This window comes from Apium graveolens, chromosome 5 (assembly GCF_009905375.1).
Source record: "Apium graveolens cultivar Ventura chromosome 5, ASM990537v1, whole genome shotgun sequence".
NCBI classification, from domain to species: Eukaryota; Viridiplantae; Streptophyta; class Magnoliopsida; order Apiales; family Apiaceae; genus Apium; species Apium graveolens.
The window spans coordinates 101,763,062-101,778,464 of NC_133651.1; the positions used below are offsets into that span (position 1 = coordinate 101,763,062).

A 15,403-nucleotide genomic window follows, 5' to 3' on the forward strand; every position below is an offset into this window, starting at 1 on the left:
TTTCAAAAAATGACATTGAGGGTCATTTGACCCCAAATAGTGATATTTGGGGCCAACACCCACTTTTTTTGGTGTGAAGTAGCAAAATATCACGTGAAAAGTAAATTAAAGTATTGGGTTTTAATGGCATTAGTAGTAAATATTTCTGAAGTTTTAAGGTATTGGGCGTAAAAAGTCATGAATTTCGTGGATTCAGAATTTATTATATATATATATATATTATACTTATATTTTTTTTTGACGTAATGTACTTATATTTTGTACAGTCTAAAGTGAAATTAGTTGTTTCAAAGTGTTCGAGTAGATTATATAGCTGTCAAAAAAAATTAATTAAAATTTTTAACTTCTGTAGAATCTCAAGTGAAACTAATTGTTTCAAGTGTTCGAGTAGATTACATAATTGTTGAATAAAATTAAATAAAAAATTTATACGTCAAGATGATTCGAACAACATTTTGACCCCATTTAAACAGAGCTTCCACTAACAAGTTTCAAAAAGAATAGTACTAACAAATTGGTTCCATTACAAATTCACAAGCTATCAGATTTCTAAAGCAATTAATTTAATAATTGTCGCCAAAAATTGTCATTGCGCACTTTGTTTGCATTGTTGAGGCAATAAAAAACAATTAAGTGCCTACTGGATCTAAAAGAACAACGCGAGAAATCTGCTGCGGGGAAGATCTCCCCCTTGTTTCACTGGAATTTGTAATTCAAGTTGAATGTTCAAATACAGAAAGAAAGAGACTTGCCACAGTTTTGTGCAAGGCAATGTATTGATAAAAGCAACTTGAATACATTTTCAGGTGCCAACTATTGGAGCATTATTTCTATTTGCTCAATTCAAAAGATTTGAAAACACATCAATATTCAAGAAACTGTTGATCAATTGTACACAATATATACTACCCATGTGCTCATGTATGTTACGTTATGTGCCTTTTGTTTACTTCCCCTTCTGTATTTTTTCCTTCTCTGAGGAATTTGATATACTTGAACATTTAGAATGTGCACTTCTTTTTACATTATAGAGGGTATTATCAGATACTTAAATTTACGGATCCACTGAATCTGGACAAAGTGTGCGCTGCTGATTGCAGAAGAGCCCAAGGCAAATATCACCTTCACCAAAGCACTGCAGAGTATAAACGGTCACCAAGTCAGAGTAACTAACGAATTATACACATTGAGAGCACAATATCATTTTGTATGTGCAAAAGAATGATCAGAGTTAATAACGGACTATAAGAGAAACAGCTATCATTTTAACTGTGCAAAAGAATAATCATAAATAGCTTTGGTTAGTGAAAAAGCATTCTTATTAAACTCTGGTACTGAAAATTACTTTTTATAAGTTATAACATAAAAAATAAAATATTACTTGGTATAAGTTTGATGCCTTTGAATCTTTAAATTCACTTAGATGAATCTGGCTCCAAATTAGGCACAATTGCAGATGATAACTCTATATGAGAAACTCGGACGGCACTTATCAATCGCTCTGGTAACTCATCTGTAGTATTTGCCTGAAATAAAGATTACATAATTATAAAAATTAGAGGGGGTAAAACTTTTGAGATCGCAACTGACTTTTGTCTACTTCATGCAAATTTTTAAGGCTAATATTTGTATTAAATAGCATACATGCAAGCAAAACATTCAATTATGACCCTGAACACTGCGTATGAAGAAAACACACCTGGACAAGGAAAGCCATTTCTACTACGAGACTTGTGATTACCCCTATAACAAGCCCCAGCACTCCATTTGCCACGGTAGAAGAACCAATGTCAACATCAATCTAGACAAAGAAACAAGGACATGTTTTCACATTCTTATGCTACTCAGCTGGTGTTTAAACAAATGTAACTGAAGAAAATTTAAACTGGAGCTTTACTTCTAGGTAATTAGGACCACGTATGTAGTTGCAATCAACTGCTTTTCCCAACAAACAGGGGGTACTTCCTACACTTTGGCGCACAATCCAAGATCCCTGAAAGATCAAATAGGTGTGTACATCATAAGTAACATAAAGTGTAAGTAATAACTGCATCTAGATAATGGCAGGTTGATGGTAAATTTATCATCTTTTATGCACATGATATCCATAATACACATTGATGCAGGCATAGAGAGGAGACCTCAACCAAGGTCTCCACTTTAATCGATACAAGTCTTAATACCAGTGATTTCGAGTTTGGCTTAGGGAGAAATTACAGTATTCATTTCTGATTCAAGTTTGGCTCATTAAGGAATTACAGTATTCAAGTTGACTTGGTGGATTTGAACTTAAAAATTTGTCTCAGTTATACTTAAGTTCTGCTCAATGTAAGTTATTAGTTATTACCGCATTCAAAAGTTATTTTAATCTTAACTTGAACTTTGCTTGACAATGCTCAACTATTACTGGTCATAAACATTTCAAGTTCAAATAGATAAAAGGTGATATACATGCATTTGTACCTAGATAGCTAGCTAAGTTAGAGCTTCTTAATAACCTGATTCAGGGTCTAATTTGTTAATGAACATCTATGAACATAATATGCTCGAGCTTGGCTCCTTTGTAGTTTTGAAGTCAAAATATGAGCTTCAGTTTCACTTCTTTAACTTTGGAACGGAACATGAACAAAGTATAAACAATCGAATACCAAGCTTCTTGAGATCGACTCATTCGCAATCCCACGTAAAGCCCCGAGTTGAAAATTCCATAACAGTATTCTAGTTCCAAGCCCTGATTGGAGCTTTAGTTTCCCACCCTATATTCTAGTGTGCTTCTCACGTGTTTTTAATCATTTATATTATACAAATATGTTAAGCATTCACAGTAGGTAAATTTCAACTTTTAACATTAAAAAGCAGTACACTATTAAGCAAAAAAAAACACTATACTGCCAAATATTTTTACATGATTCAACTTAAATGTAGATGTAAATATTTATTTCTCAGAACAAGGGCCGCTTTATAAAGTGGGATCATGCAAGCTCTGTGCCGGACCCATATCTCCACCGGTTAATATAATATGCCTTAGTGCATAGCCTAGTGTAGAATCATTACCAACTCTGTAGGACTCTCTGTAGGGCGTCTAAGCAGTTAAAAATACCAGAAAACTGATCCCAAAGCCAAACCATCTTGTATTCACCCAGAAAACGATATAAAAACATGACAGATTAAAAATACATAGTGTCTTCTTACAGATCTATTGTTGGGTTTATCTTAAATTGTGGGAGCCTTGGGGTTCAGATATTTGACATTTACAATTACCTATTGAGTATTGAGGAACAATGACAAGTTTACGCGGAAATTTAAGGCTTACAAGAAAACTAATTTAAAACAAATTACGCAAAAAAATAAATATATAGACTCTACCTTTGGAACTGATGGGATAAGCTTTAGCCTACTGTTACGGAACTCATCATCCCCGTCGACAAACCGCTGCAAGAGAGATCCGGGCACCAATTGTTTCATCACAAAATAGAAGATCATGCTGTAATGCGTCGAGCCCGGTACCTAAAAAATAAGGTAATAATTCATATCCAGCTTTCAAATGCATAGTTATCAAATTTAATAATATGGGAATAACTTATGCGTCGAGCCCGGTACCTAAAAAATATGGTAATAATTCATATCCAGCTTTCAAATGCATAGTTATCAAATTTAATAATATGGGAATAACTTACTTGTAGATTAAAGACGATAGAAAAAAGTCCTTTCTCAGACGCAACCTGTACAGAAATTTTGAAGGAACTGCTTATAGGAAAATTTCGGAATGACAAACCAGTAAAAGCCATATACGCAGAAAGAGTTTTCAATAACAATTGGTAAACTTTTTGATAAAAGTAGACATTGATAACTAAAATACACTTATATTGAGATCTCGATCCGTCAAGCTTATTTTCTTTAAAGAAGGTTGATGCTATTTGTACATGTATATGTCGTGACCTACTTCCACGGGTGTATCGGTTAAGTAGTAAATTATTTTTGGAGCAAGAAGCCACCAATTTGATTGTATTAATTTTAAATGAAGTAGAACTCACTTAGGGGACAGGTTTCCAGAATCATATGTAACTAAATCTCAACTCCAGTGATGATGACTGATTTTGAATTTTTGACATCTCCATACTAGAGTTCTGCATGACAAGGCTAACAAAGCCTTACGGCTCCTAACATAACAAGAAGACTCCTATATTGTAACAGCCATGCATATGAATATTTTTAATTAGTGCCCATGTCACTCTATGTTTCTTCCCTTTTTTTATATATAACTATTTAGGCTATTGTAATCATGATGTAGGACAAGAACTAAATGGAAAAAAGGCAAGTTTGGCTGGTAAACGCAAAAAACCTACTAGACTAAGCCCTAAGGTGATTAAACCGTCAGAAAGAAGGTTCCCCTACGAAATTTCTCAACCGCGGAAGAGGGGAATCTGTCTGTTGCAACCTATAAAAGAGGGCAACCTTAATCTCCACTAGTCAAGTCCCAAACTAAAAAAAGATTAAGTCTCCTTGTAAAGGATCAAAGCCCCAAAACTCAACAGGTAAAATTCTAATAAGAATGAACCTTTTCTAATCAATATCAACTTCTTATTAACCTATTAATATAAGTAAATGATCAATTAAACAAAATCATAATTCTACCACTACTACCATAATCTAGGTTATTTGTGAAAATCTATTTGTGTAATATAATTAAAGTCCTGGTAAATTGGATATACACAAAAAATTAGTAACAAATTAAGATTTTTATTCCTTTCTCCGCACCATTATCCCCTCCTTTAAAAAATTGATCCACATGTTTTCATAAAATAAAAGAATCAGCGCAAAGAGATGAACAATGCCAGAGTTTCAAGATGTTATATTTTTAACCTAATGTTCTTTTATTTCTTATATGAAATTCACATACACATGCACACACATGTCCAATTCTTTCTAGTCTACTTATGTCAATTTTTTCGTAATTCTCCTTCTCCCTGTTTTACAGCATTGATGGCTTCAATATGGAGTTAAAGTAAAAGGAAACTAAAGTAGCTGGCTTCTGCCGGACAACAAAGAACTGTGGAGTTCTGATTCCTTCTGATTTCTCAGTTTTCCTTTCCCCAGACTCATATATTCTTCCATTTATCAAAATAACTGTTGAAGAGTATAAAATCCTGTTGGGCCTTCCTCTACCACCTTAAGGTTTTAGAGCGACTGGTTACTTAACATAGTATCAGAGCTCGGTTTAGGGAAGGACTCTGGTTCGAATCCTCTCACCCCCATTTATTTAATTTAAATATTTGTTACTAGTATTGGTATTGGTTGTATTTGTTGTTGTCAATCGTAGAGAAACGTATCGTACGATCGAGGGAGAGTGGTTAAAGAATATAAGATTTTGTTCGGGCTTTCCTCTACCACCTTAAGATTTTAAAGCGATTGATTACTTAACAATAACTTCATACATATATAGGCATTTGTTCAAATAGAAATAAGCCTTAAAATGAAAATTATAACTAATCTAAACCATTAGATTAATCTCATCTAATGACCCCCTATAGGCACCACAGAATTAAAATACACCCTCCCACACAGAATTTTAGCTAGTCTCCTCCGTTTTTAATTTGATTTTTCCCAATCGATGAGTTTTTTTTTTATTCCGACTTCACTGTATTTTTCTCCATCATCCAGCGATCAATTTGCATACCATATATGCTATATTTCAACGCGATTTTTTTAAAAAAAATATTTTAATTTCTAGTTTTCATTATAAGAGAGTTTCTAGTGGAGTAGCACCCTACATATATATGTGTGAACACTATATATGTTCTATTTCATTGTCATCCTCTTCTGTCACTAGTTTCCTTTTCTCTAACTTAACCACAGCGACGCAATACTTTACCACAAACGCTCCAAATAATAAGGAAATAGCATAAAAACTGTATTAATCAGGTGCAGAAAGATCTAGGCCAGCAAGTACAAGAAGATGGATTATGATGCCGATGAACTACACGTTTCTGAATCTGAGATAAAACAAAGTACAGCAAGATCATTGATTCTGCATACCACTTGCAAGTTCGATACATAATATTAAATGAAACAATATATTGCATGAAATGGAAAATGTCGCTGTTTTAGAACAGTTAATGAGGTTTTGCACAGTGTTAGAGAAAGCTTTTGTTACAACAGAAACGAAACAGGAAGATACTTGCCTGTGCCGCACAACCACGGCGTCTAGCAACATGGTCCATTCGTCTTGTGTCTTTAAACCAATCAACAGCAACAAGATCCATTAGGTGTTTACCTGCAGGAATCTTTACATGTGCAGGAATATAACATTTACAATAAACATAAGAAGACACACTGGGACACAATGAATATGAATTGATTCGCAAACCTTTGACTTGTCATAGCAAAAATGTCTGCTTCGCACTCGGAAATTGTTCCCATCAGCTATTCTCCAGCAATCACGGCTCTTCTCACGGTCATCACGTCGAAGGTTGCCCGAAAAACAAGATAGATCAATCTCATCCTTAGGTTCTTCTTCAATGGCTTCATTAAAAAGGAAACATATTAAAGTGAGCTCACTCCATTTGGTACACTACCAAAGGCTATGTTACTCGGACTCGGCTAGAAGTGTCCGACATGTATACATGTTTAAGTATCTTACGCGGCAACATTTGAAAAATATGCATGTTTATAGCCTAAAAAGTGTCCAAGTCCGCGTGTCGAGTGTCCGACAGGGGTACTCAAAGGTAAAATGAAGAGTCCGAGTAACATAGATTAAAGGATGTTTATACAAAAAGCATATATTAAAATGATTTTCCGCTGTACCAATTCTCTTGTAATCATTATCAAGACGGCTAGCGCAAGCCTGAAAAGAAGACGGTTCAAAACAAAATATAACGTGTTGACGTAAAGATGGTCAATATTATAAAATAGATGTCAGTAAAAAAACAATATTTGAATCTGTTAGTTACAAGTACAGAGCAAACCTCATCATCAGGTATCTGAAATTCCTCATCCTCGTCAGAGTATTCATCCATCATCGAATTTTTGTTACCAGTTGTCTGGTCTTGAGAATGACTACGATTATGAAAAGCCGCCGCCTGCAGCTTTAGACCCTTCTTTGGCCGAACAGAGGCAGTTGCCATGTTTACCATGACGGGTATTCTTGGAGGTGCATTCCTTTCATCAGTTTGAGAGAAGTACTCACGCAGACCTGTTAAGAAGATGAAAAGTAAATTTTGTTATAACAGGACAACTAACATTGACATGTGGAGCAAAGTATTGAAGAACTCAACACCTGGTTGTCATTTATCATTAAAGAAATGTTGATTATCCTCAGGATAAAAGAATTTGAGCAAGAAGTGTATAGTTTATAAAAAGAAATCCGAACTAAAAGGTAGCAAAGGCGTGATATATTACAAAGAGTGCTAAAGTACAGTGCAGTCTTCTGTGACTTGTGCATAAAGACTAGTATACTATAAAGTTGTTTACTTTTACAAGTTACTGGGATCTTAAACAACTGCATGATTCCTCTTGTTTAAGTATCTGTCATGTTAGCAATATTACATGACTATCTCAGAGGACTTCTAGAAAACCTAAATTTTGTGCAATCTAAGATAATACTAGACAGAATAATCTCTACTAATAAATATGAAAATTTGACCCCGTGAGAGCAAAAGAGAGGTATTATTTTGCAAAGCCAAAACACGAGCATATATGCAAAGGCTGCGAGCCAGATAGAGTGAATCATCAAGAGTGCAATACTACAATAGATAGCTATCCTTTATTCTTGATATTAGACTTGAGCATGAAAAAAGATAGAAAATCACCTGCAACACTGTTTAACATCTGAAGCAGACAATGCTGCTGAAATGCTGAAACATAACCCACTCCCCATCCTTTCAGATCTATTTGCATGAGATGCTCCACTTGCGTTCTTGGCCTCCCATTCCGACGTTTTAGAGGTGAAATATTGAAGCCTCCACCTGAGAGCAAATTAATAATTCTGATGTAAAGATAACCTAAATTGCATGACTTAGAACCAAAGTCTTTGGTACTAAGTTTTGGATCCTAAATAAACTTAACAATTTACTCTCAATATGTGCCCGGACAAATCCTGGTTGAGGACCACAGTTCTCATGCTCCCTTGAACAAAATAATACAACTGCAAGGACAGAGATGAATAAGTAAAAAACATCGTGAATTGAAGAAAGTGTACATACTTTTTAGTTAAAGTGTACATACTTTTTAGTTTTACTTTATAACTTCCTTATCAATAATAAATATTTTTTAAAAAAGCAAGTTTGATTGCAAAAAATGATGCATCATGAAAGGAGGTATTAGTCATATCTACCCGGCACTCACCATAACTCCCATCATCATTACGGCGCCAATAACGTACATAACAAAGGTCACGAGGCCATACAAAGCTGCAAGAAGTACCAATACATTAGATAAGGCAACAACCGCCCTTGGTTTAGTTTCCGCTTAAAAATGTTCTACGAAAACTTGACCTTGCAGGTCATTTAGAGATAATCATGAATCTGTGACTTACAAACTTTTAACGGTTTTCTGTAAGCTAGCAAGCAGAAACTAGCTATTCTTTGAACAGAAGAGTAATGAAGTAGGGACCAAAATGCCTATGTAATTTCACCAAATATAACTACTTTTCTACTATTCAAAATTAATTATATGGTGAACAAAAGAATCCTTAGATCAACATATCAGAGATTAACCGAGGAGCGGTCTGTTTTGTTAATTTATTGGTCCTTTTTCCCAAAGATATTTCTCTTAATTTTCATTTCATTTTTAATTTCTAAATGTGTACATGCCATTGCACAGTATTATATTATTGAATGTCGTATTCAACCACAATTCACTAGATTAGTTCTAAAATTAACTTGAATATCCAACAAACCAAAAAACTTTCCGCTTGTTACACTTACCAACCACTGCTTTTTCTACAGGTTAAAATACTCAACTTTGACAGAAAGCTATTGATCTCGATTGCATTACCAGTGACGTGTTGGCAACATTGAATATAGAAAGTAATATTGATATGTTTATCATAAGTGCAATGCTTCTTATCTAATAAACAAAAACCAAATGTTAATGTTCATTGGTTTTCCAGTAATTAAGTCTTTCCAAAATTAGAGATACCTTCGATTCATAATTAAAAATTAAAAGAGATACCTTTGGACTTCCTAAAATTTATTGCAAGATCCTTTCAAGCAATAATATCATAAACTAATACACGATAATAAGCTACATGATACTACTACTTCAATCAGAACAACATTATTTGTGATTCTGCATAATGTACAATGTAACCGGAAAATGAAAGATTAGTACTCTAGTCCTACCGAAGGACTTTTTAATCTAGCCATGTGAGCAATAATTTGATCTATTGACCTCTACTTTAGAAAAGAAGAGTGCAAATAATCAGAAGACAAATATGCTATCTTAATAAATAAAGGTAAACATTTGTCTTTCTAGAAAGAGTAGAAGTGGTGTATCCTCTAAACAAACTTCCCAATCATCAAAGGTCAAAGATATGTTATTTTTAAAATCAAGTAGGGAAGAAGTAACATCATGTAAGTTTTCTAAAATATAGAAGTAAAAGCCTATTTTTATTTGTGTGAAAAATATGTTATTCTCGAAAGGATGTCTTAATTAATGGAAAAAAAACATCATGTAAATTTCTAAGACAAGAAAATATGTCTACTTTAATTTGGGTGAAAATCTGTACACTGAGCTTGTAAGGATGGTAGTAATTTCTTAACTTTAATCACATTGTTTTAAAACACTACATCAATTATAAATTTTGAATATCAATCTTCTCTATAAATCATCAAAAATCTGGAGTAACATATCTGGCATTTAGTATTAAAGTAAATATAGTTAAATATAGTTGGAACCATTAATGATTTATTGATATCAATCTCAGAATTGAAGATATCCAAAATGAATTTCAAAGTTCTTACGTTGGAAACCAATCTAGCTGGAGTCTATGATAAAGAATTGCTGTATGTCCATCCACCTCTTCAACCAAGCTACCATACTGAAAGCTACAATCCCACCTACACAAGGAGTCTAAGATTATAGCAAAAGAATGTGGCACGATACATGGAACAAATAAAGAAACTATTAACACATAGAAAGCAGATGTTTGCCGATATATAACAAAGTTGCATCACAATTTATAAAAACTTACGTAAGTTTTATGGTGGCTAATCCTAATAAGAAGTTAACAGCCACGAACAGATATCTACTTCCCAATAACAATCCACAACTATGGTACAAGAACTTAGCTCCTATTAAAAATGCTAGCAGACAGGATCGAAGGGATTGAAATTAAAGTAATTGTGGATACATTTAGAGAACATGCATTTGCAGTTTGGATAATAATTCGTGCACAAATTTAAAAAGATATATTTTAAGTATCATTAATTTTTTCGTCATCTTAATTCATCTTTCTCAATTTCAGAGTTTGTACTTTTACTACATAGTGATGCATAATCTGCTATAAAAATGTAAAAAAGTTCATCTACCATCCAGATTATAAGTATGACATGTGTTCCCTACCAGACAGGTAATTTTGTACTTTGTGCCACTGAGGCCAAACATAAACTATCCTAGTTGACCTCCATAATACTTAACTACTTACAAGTTATTACGCAAAATCCAAGACCGTTTATTACAAGTGAAACAGAAGTCAACTGAGTAGCACACAAGAATGTACAAGTGAACCTCACTCATCTGCAAATGGATATATAATCAACTAGAAGAACCATTCAAAAGACAAAATCTTTTATGAAAAAAAAGCATCACAGAAGCACTCACTCAAACCGTGTTGTGTCCATGCTCATTATAAGCTCAAAAACCTCTTCACAGGTGGCCTCCACAACACCTACAGCCTTCATTGCTCTACTACAGCTCTTTGGCTACAAAAAAAAATGGTACTTACTAGACATAAAAAATATGACCTACTGATTGACAAAAAATGCAAAGATAATTACAAAAGAATAAAAGCGTAATGTGTTTACATGTATAATGCAATTAAACATAAGAAGAATAACAGATAATTACGTACAAGTAAATCAACTTCAATAAGCTCTTCAAAGATGCGCAGTCCTGAAATAATGTATAAAAAGATATTAATATAACTAAGATATCTTGGTAAGCAAGTTTGTAACACCAGCTTAAGAAGATTGAAAGTGCCAAACTAATTATGGCTAACCATTCTGGCATTGAAGAAGGCGCCAATGTTTTCTTGAGAATGCCTGATTATTAGTGTTTTGATTTGCCAAATCTGTTTTTTCCTTAGTCCAGTCAAATATAGATTCTGGAGGACCTGTAATCAGCACATTCGATGGTGAAACTTGGTTAAATATTACAAACACATCTCTAGTCAGTAAGATATTAAATTCATACCATTTCCAATTGTAGTTCTCCGTAACAAACTTGGCTGTGACTCTGACTCATCTTCGTCTTCAGCAGCACTGTACCTGCAAATACGCATAAATATGATCAAGCATGTTGCAGACTTGTTCTCTACCTAGTAAACTTTTAGGTGAAATATTTCTAAAATCATATTTTTACCTACAACCTTAAGAAACATAAAAGTGTATGAGATACAGAGAGAGGGCATTCTCAACAAAAAGAAAAGGGGTGCACATGTATTTTACAAACACCTACTACTCTGTCTTCAAAAAAATGAATGAAGCTGGTAAAAAGTTTAGATACTTACTGACTTTCACGGTCTGACGATGAACCATTCCTTGCGTTATCCATCCCGGATTTGTACTCGAAAGAGTGGTATTTATTACCATTGGCAACCAAAGATTCCTGGTGCTGCAAAACGTATATTTATACCATCTCAGTTGGAAATAATCAATGTTACAGACAACAAAAGAGTATAAAATTAGGAGTACAGACTTGATCAATGACAGATTCAATCTTTTCCTTCCATATAAGTGCCTCTTGGATATTAAATGCAGCCATCTGGAACACGAAGGAACAATATTATTAATTAATAATATATCATCTTTAAGTCACAGTCTTTAATACCTAAGTATTATGAAATGGCTTACCAAAAAAAAGTATAATGAAATGCAAATTTTAAGAAAATACATGATGCAATAGGAGAGCAATCACAGACACTCTTGTATATCCAACTTGCAACATTCAACCTCGTCACATACTATTACAATATTAAATAAGTCATAAGAGTGCTGCGAGCAGTACGTACAACATTTAACTAATGCATCCATCCTAGTTACATTTGGGAACATCCCAATGTCAAAGTGATAACGAGCATCGGGACCCTATGCAGACTTGACTTGCTTGCACCCAAAAAGACCATATTGACAGGTAAACACAATTTTTTCTATCTGGCCTAAATAGTGTCTGCAATTCTTCAAACAAAACTACGAATTATATTGGACGCTCCAAAAAAAACCATTGAAAGAGCTACACACACAAATACAGAGGCAATATACAGTAGCATCCGAAATATAACTTATTTGCACATTTTGTAGGGTTGTCTGCCAACTAAGAAAACATTAACAGGGAACAGCATATAGTTTGCTTATATTGATAAAAGAAAAAGCACGAACCGTTATTCGTTGGTAATTCTCTCTCTTGTTGTATATTGATAGAACATAAACCATCTGCATAAACTCAATAGCGAGGACCATAAGAAATAGAAATAGAGAATGTAAATTCTGTGCTATTTAAGTTAATATGAAGAGTACTAAACAAATGTAAAAAAATTGGTTAGAAATATAATGGTTAATTCATAATAGAAATTTAATAAGTAATCTCTTGTACCAGTGATCAAAAAAAGTATAGAATATACAGAAGAATTAGGATTTAAGTGGAAGTGGTACAGTTTAGGATTTTACTGAAAGTGTGAAGTTCCGTTTAAAGTTTTTATTATAGTCAGCTAAAAAGAAATACCAAGGCACCTAATAAATGGAGAGAAAAATTAGAACGAAACAAAAACTCACGTGACCATGTTGGGTCTTCAATCCGCGGTCTTCAACCCTACAATTACCGTCGATAACAAGCGTCTTGATCGGAACCTATTTCAATGTAGGGAAATTGTTATTTATATTCAGTACATGTCATAAAATAACAAAAAGCACATTGAACGTGCATAATTTGAGATCATTGACAAATAATAACTTTGCTTCTATTATGCAGCTACGCAAACTTGGCAACGGAGACTTCTCCATTTCTCCTAAACTCAAGAAACCGCTTTCAATTACTCACATAAAATCCAGTACAAACAGAAAAACGTAAAATACAAAACAGAAATAAATTGAAAATGAAAAAAATACCACATTATTCTGAGGCTTCCTCTTGTAATAAGCAAGCAGTCTGGACTCGAGAACAAAATACCTCATATGAATATACGATCGTCCAATCTTCCTCCGTCCATACCGAACCATCCATCCTTCATAAACTACTTTCGACATGGCAACCTAATCACTAATCCTCAAATCACACCAATAACCCAAACTAACAAATCATACCCCAAAAATTCCCCTAAAAATCAAAAAACCTAACCCGAAATCAGCTCAACCAAAATTCCGCAAAATCGTAAAATTCCCCAAACAAACTCCTTCACACAGCACCTAAACACCTAATTAACAACAATTTGAGACATGATCCGCTAAGCCAAACTCTGCAGAATAATATATAATCAGCAGACATACAATACATACAAACGTATATATATATATATACAAATAAAACCAGAAAACATGACTTACATACATATAACAGATGGTCTCAGGATTACCTACAGATATACATACAAATGTGATGTGCTTAAATATATGCGAGAGAGAGAGAGAGAGACTTACACGATCTAGTGTGCTTAGTAAGCTCCGGAGTATAATTGAGGAGTCTGTGTGTGATACATACAAATACAAATTATGTATGTATAGGCGTATAGGTAGAAGACAGAGCGGTGAAAATGGTAAGAAAAAAAAGGAGTAAAGAGTACAATACAACAGTAAAAAAGTATAACTGCGGTATAGTCAACCAAATTACGTATGATTGTGAATTTATACCAACAACAAGCATCTTCAAATCAAGTACTTTTAATTGGAATTTCACATATTTTCAAAGTTCGTGCGTGTCCAATAAATACATTTTTACTTCTCCCCGTTTTTACTTTCTACACTAAATATAGTTTATATATATATAGTTTTCAGTTTTTTTTAAAATAATTTTTTTAAGTTTTCTTATAGAATAGAATTATATAAAAAGGAGTTTTAAATGACACAAAATCAAAATTTGCTTTTTTCTGAAATCAAATTTATGTGAATCTAAAATTCTGAATTTGATCATATAAGATGTTTGAATAGTAAAACAAATATTAAATACGGATTTATTGAAATTCAAAAAATTCAATTTTTTTTTCTAAATATGAGAAATTGAGATAATAAATAAATTTATATCAATTAAAATCCATCACTTTTAATGAAATGAATGTTCTTAAATATAGTTTAAACTTTCTAAAATTCATGATCGTACTTGAGGGCATTTTTTTCATTTAAAAATTTACGGCCAAATTGCAAAAATATCAAAAAATTTAATATATTTTGGACAAATATGGACAAAGTTTGAGATTATGAGATAGTTTAAAATTAATAAAATATTGCTCTTTTGTTTTCATTACATCTGTGTATAATCAAAGAGATCCCTGACCGTCTTTTTTATAAAATCTCTCTCTCCCCCTCGCTCCATCTCTCTGTTACATAAATAACCCCTATTTAAATGTGATAATAGTCTTGCATATTTGCAAGTTACTTATGTCTTGCATATTTGCAAGTTACTTTGAATTTTAGCTTATTCCTTATCTTAAGATTTAATTTTCTTCAAATATTCTTTCTATCTTCAAATATGACAACATCAAGAACATCATTGGAGGAGTTTTATTCACGCCTATCAATGGATGAAGAAGATGAAGGAGGAATTGTGGTGGCATCTGAAGAAATTAAAGTACGTAACACATATGTCCTAGTGGGGAGATTCCTCACAGAAAAAAACTTGAATTTTCATGCAATGCAGAATGTCATGGCTTCATTATGGAGGCCAAGAGAAGGAATGGAGATAAATGATCTGGGTAGTCAGAGGTACTCTTTTGTATTTTACCACATATTGGACATGCAAAAAGTCTTGGATGGAGGTCCGTGGACATTCGAGCAGAGTCTATTGGTGTACCACCGTCTCAAAGAAAATGAAGATCCGCATTTAGTAAATTTAGATCTATGGATATCTGGGTCCAGGTATACGACCTCCCAACAGGGTTTGCTTCTGAAAATATCTTTCGTAGTATCGAAAATTATGTTGGTACATTTGTAAAATCTGATCCAGGGAATGTCAATGGAGGATGTAAGCTATTCTCACG

General features: G+C 33.4%; 1 protein-coding gene across 3 annotated transcripts; it reads right to left on the reverse strand.

The window, feature by feature from the left end:
- Positions 1 to 669: 669 nt before the first annotated feature.
- Positions 670 to 14,006, reverse strand: LOC141724327 (protein ENHANCED DISEASE RESISTANCE 2-like). 3 transcript variants are annotated; one of them, XM_074526431.1, is made up of 24 exons: positions 13,851 to 14,006; positions 13,323 to 13,669; positions 12,990 to 13,064; positions 12,597 to 12,650; positions 11,917 to 11,982; positions 11,729 to 11,832; positions 11,413 to 11,486; positions 11,219 to 11,332; positions 11,072 to 11,112; positions 10,822 to 10,922; positions 9,963 to 10,058; positions 8,344 to 8,408; positions 8,072 to 8,143; positions 7,809 to 7,964; positions 6,966 to 7,192; positions 6,805 to 6,844; positions 6,368 to 6,522; positions 6,183 to 6,284; positions 3,678 to 3,722; positions 3,367 to 3,507; positions 1,898 to 1,993; positions 1,700 to 1,801; positions 1,382 to 1,526; positions 670 to 1,135 (listed from the first exon to the last, which is right to left on the reverse strand). In XM_074526431.1, exons 2-23 carry the CDS (start codon positions 13,458 to 13,460, stop codon positions 1,416 to 1,418), a joined length of 2,175 nt encoding a protein of 724 aa, XP_074382532.1. In that variant the 5' UTR covers positions 13,461 to 13,669; positions 13,851 to 14,006; the 3' UTR covers positions 670 to 1,135; positions 1,382 to 1,415. The 3 variants fall into 3 exon arrangements, with proteins under 3 accessions (XP_074382532.1, XP_074382533.1, XP_074382534.1); XM_074526432.1 differs by having other exon boundaries at positions 13,758 to 13,890; XM_074526433.1 differs by lacking the exon at positions 13,851 to 14,006 and adding an exon at positions 13,762 to 13,779.
- Positions 14,007 to 15,403: the final 1,397 nt, after the last annotated feature.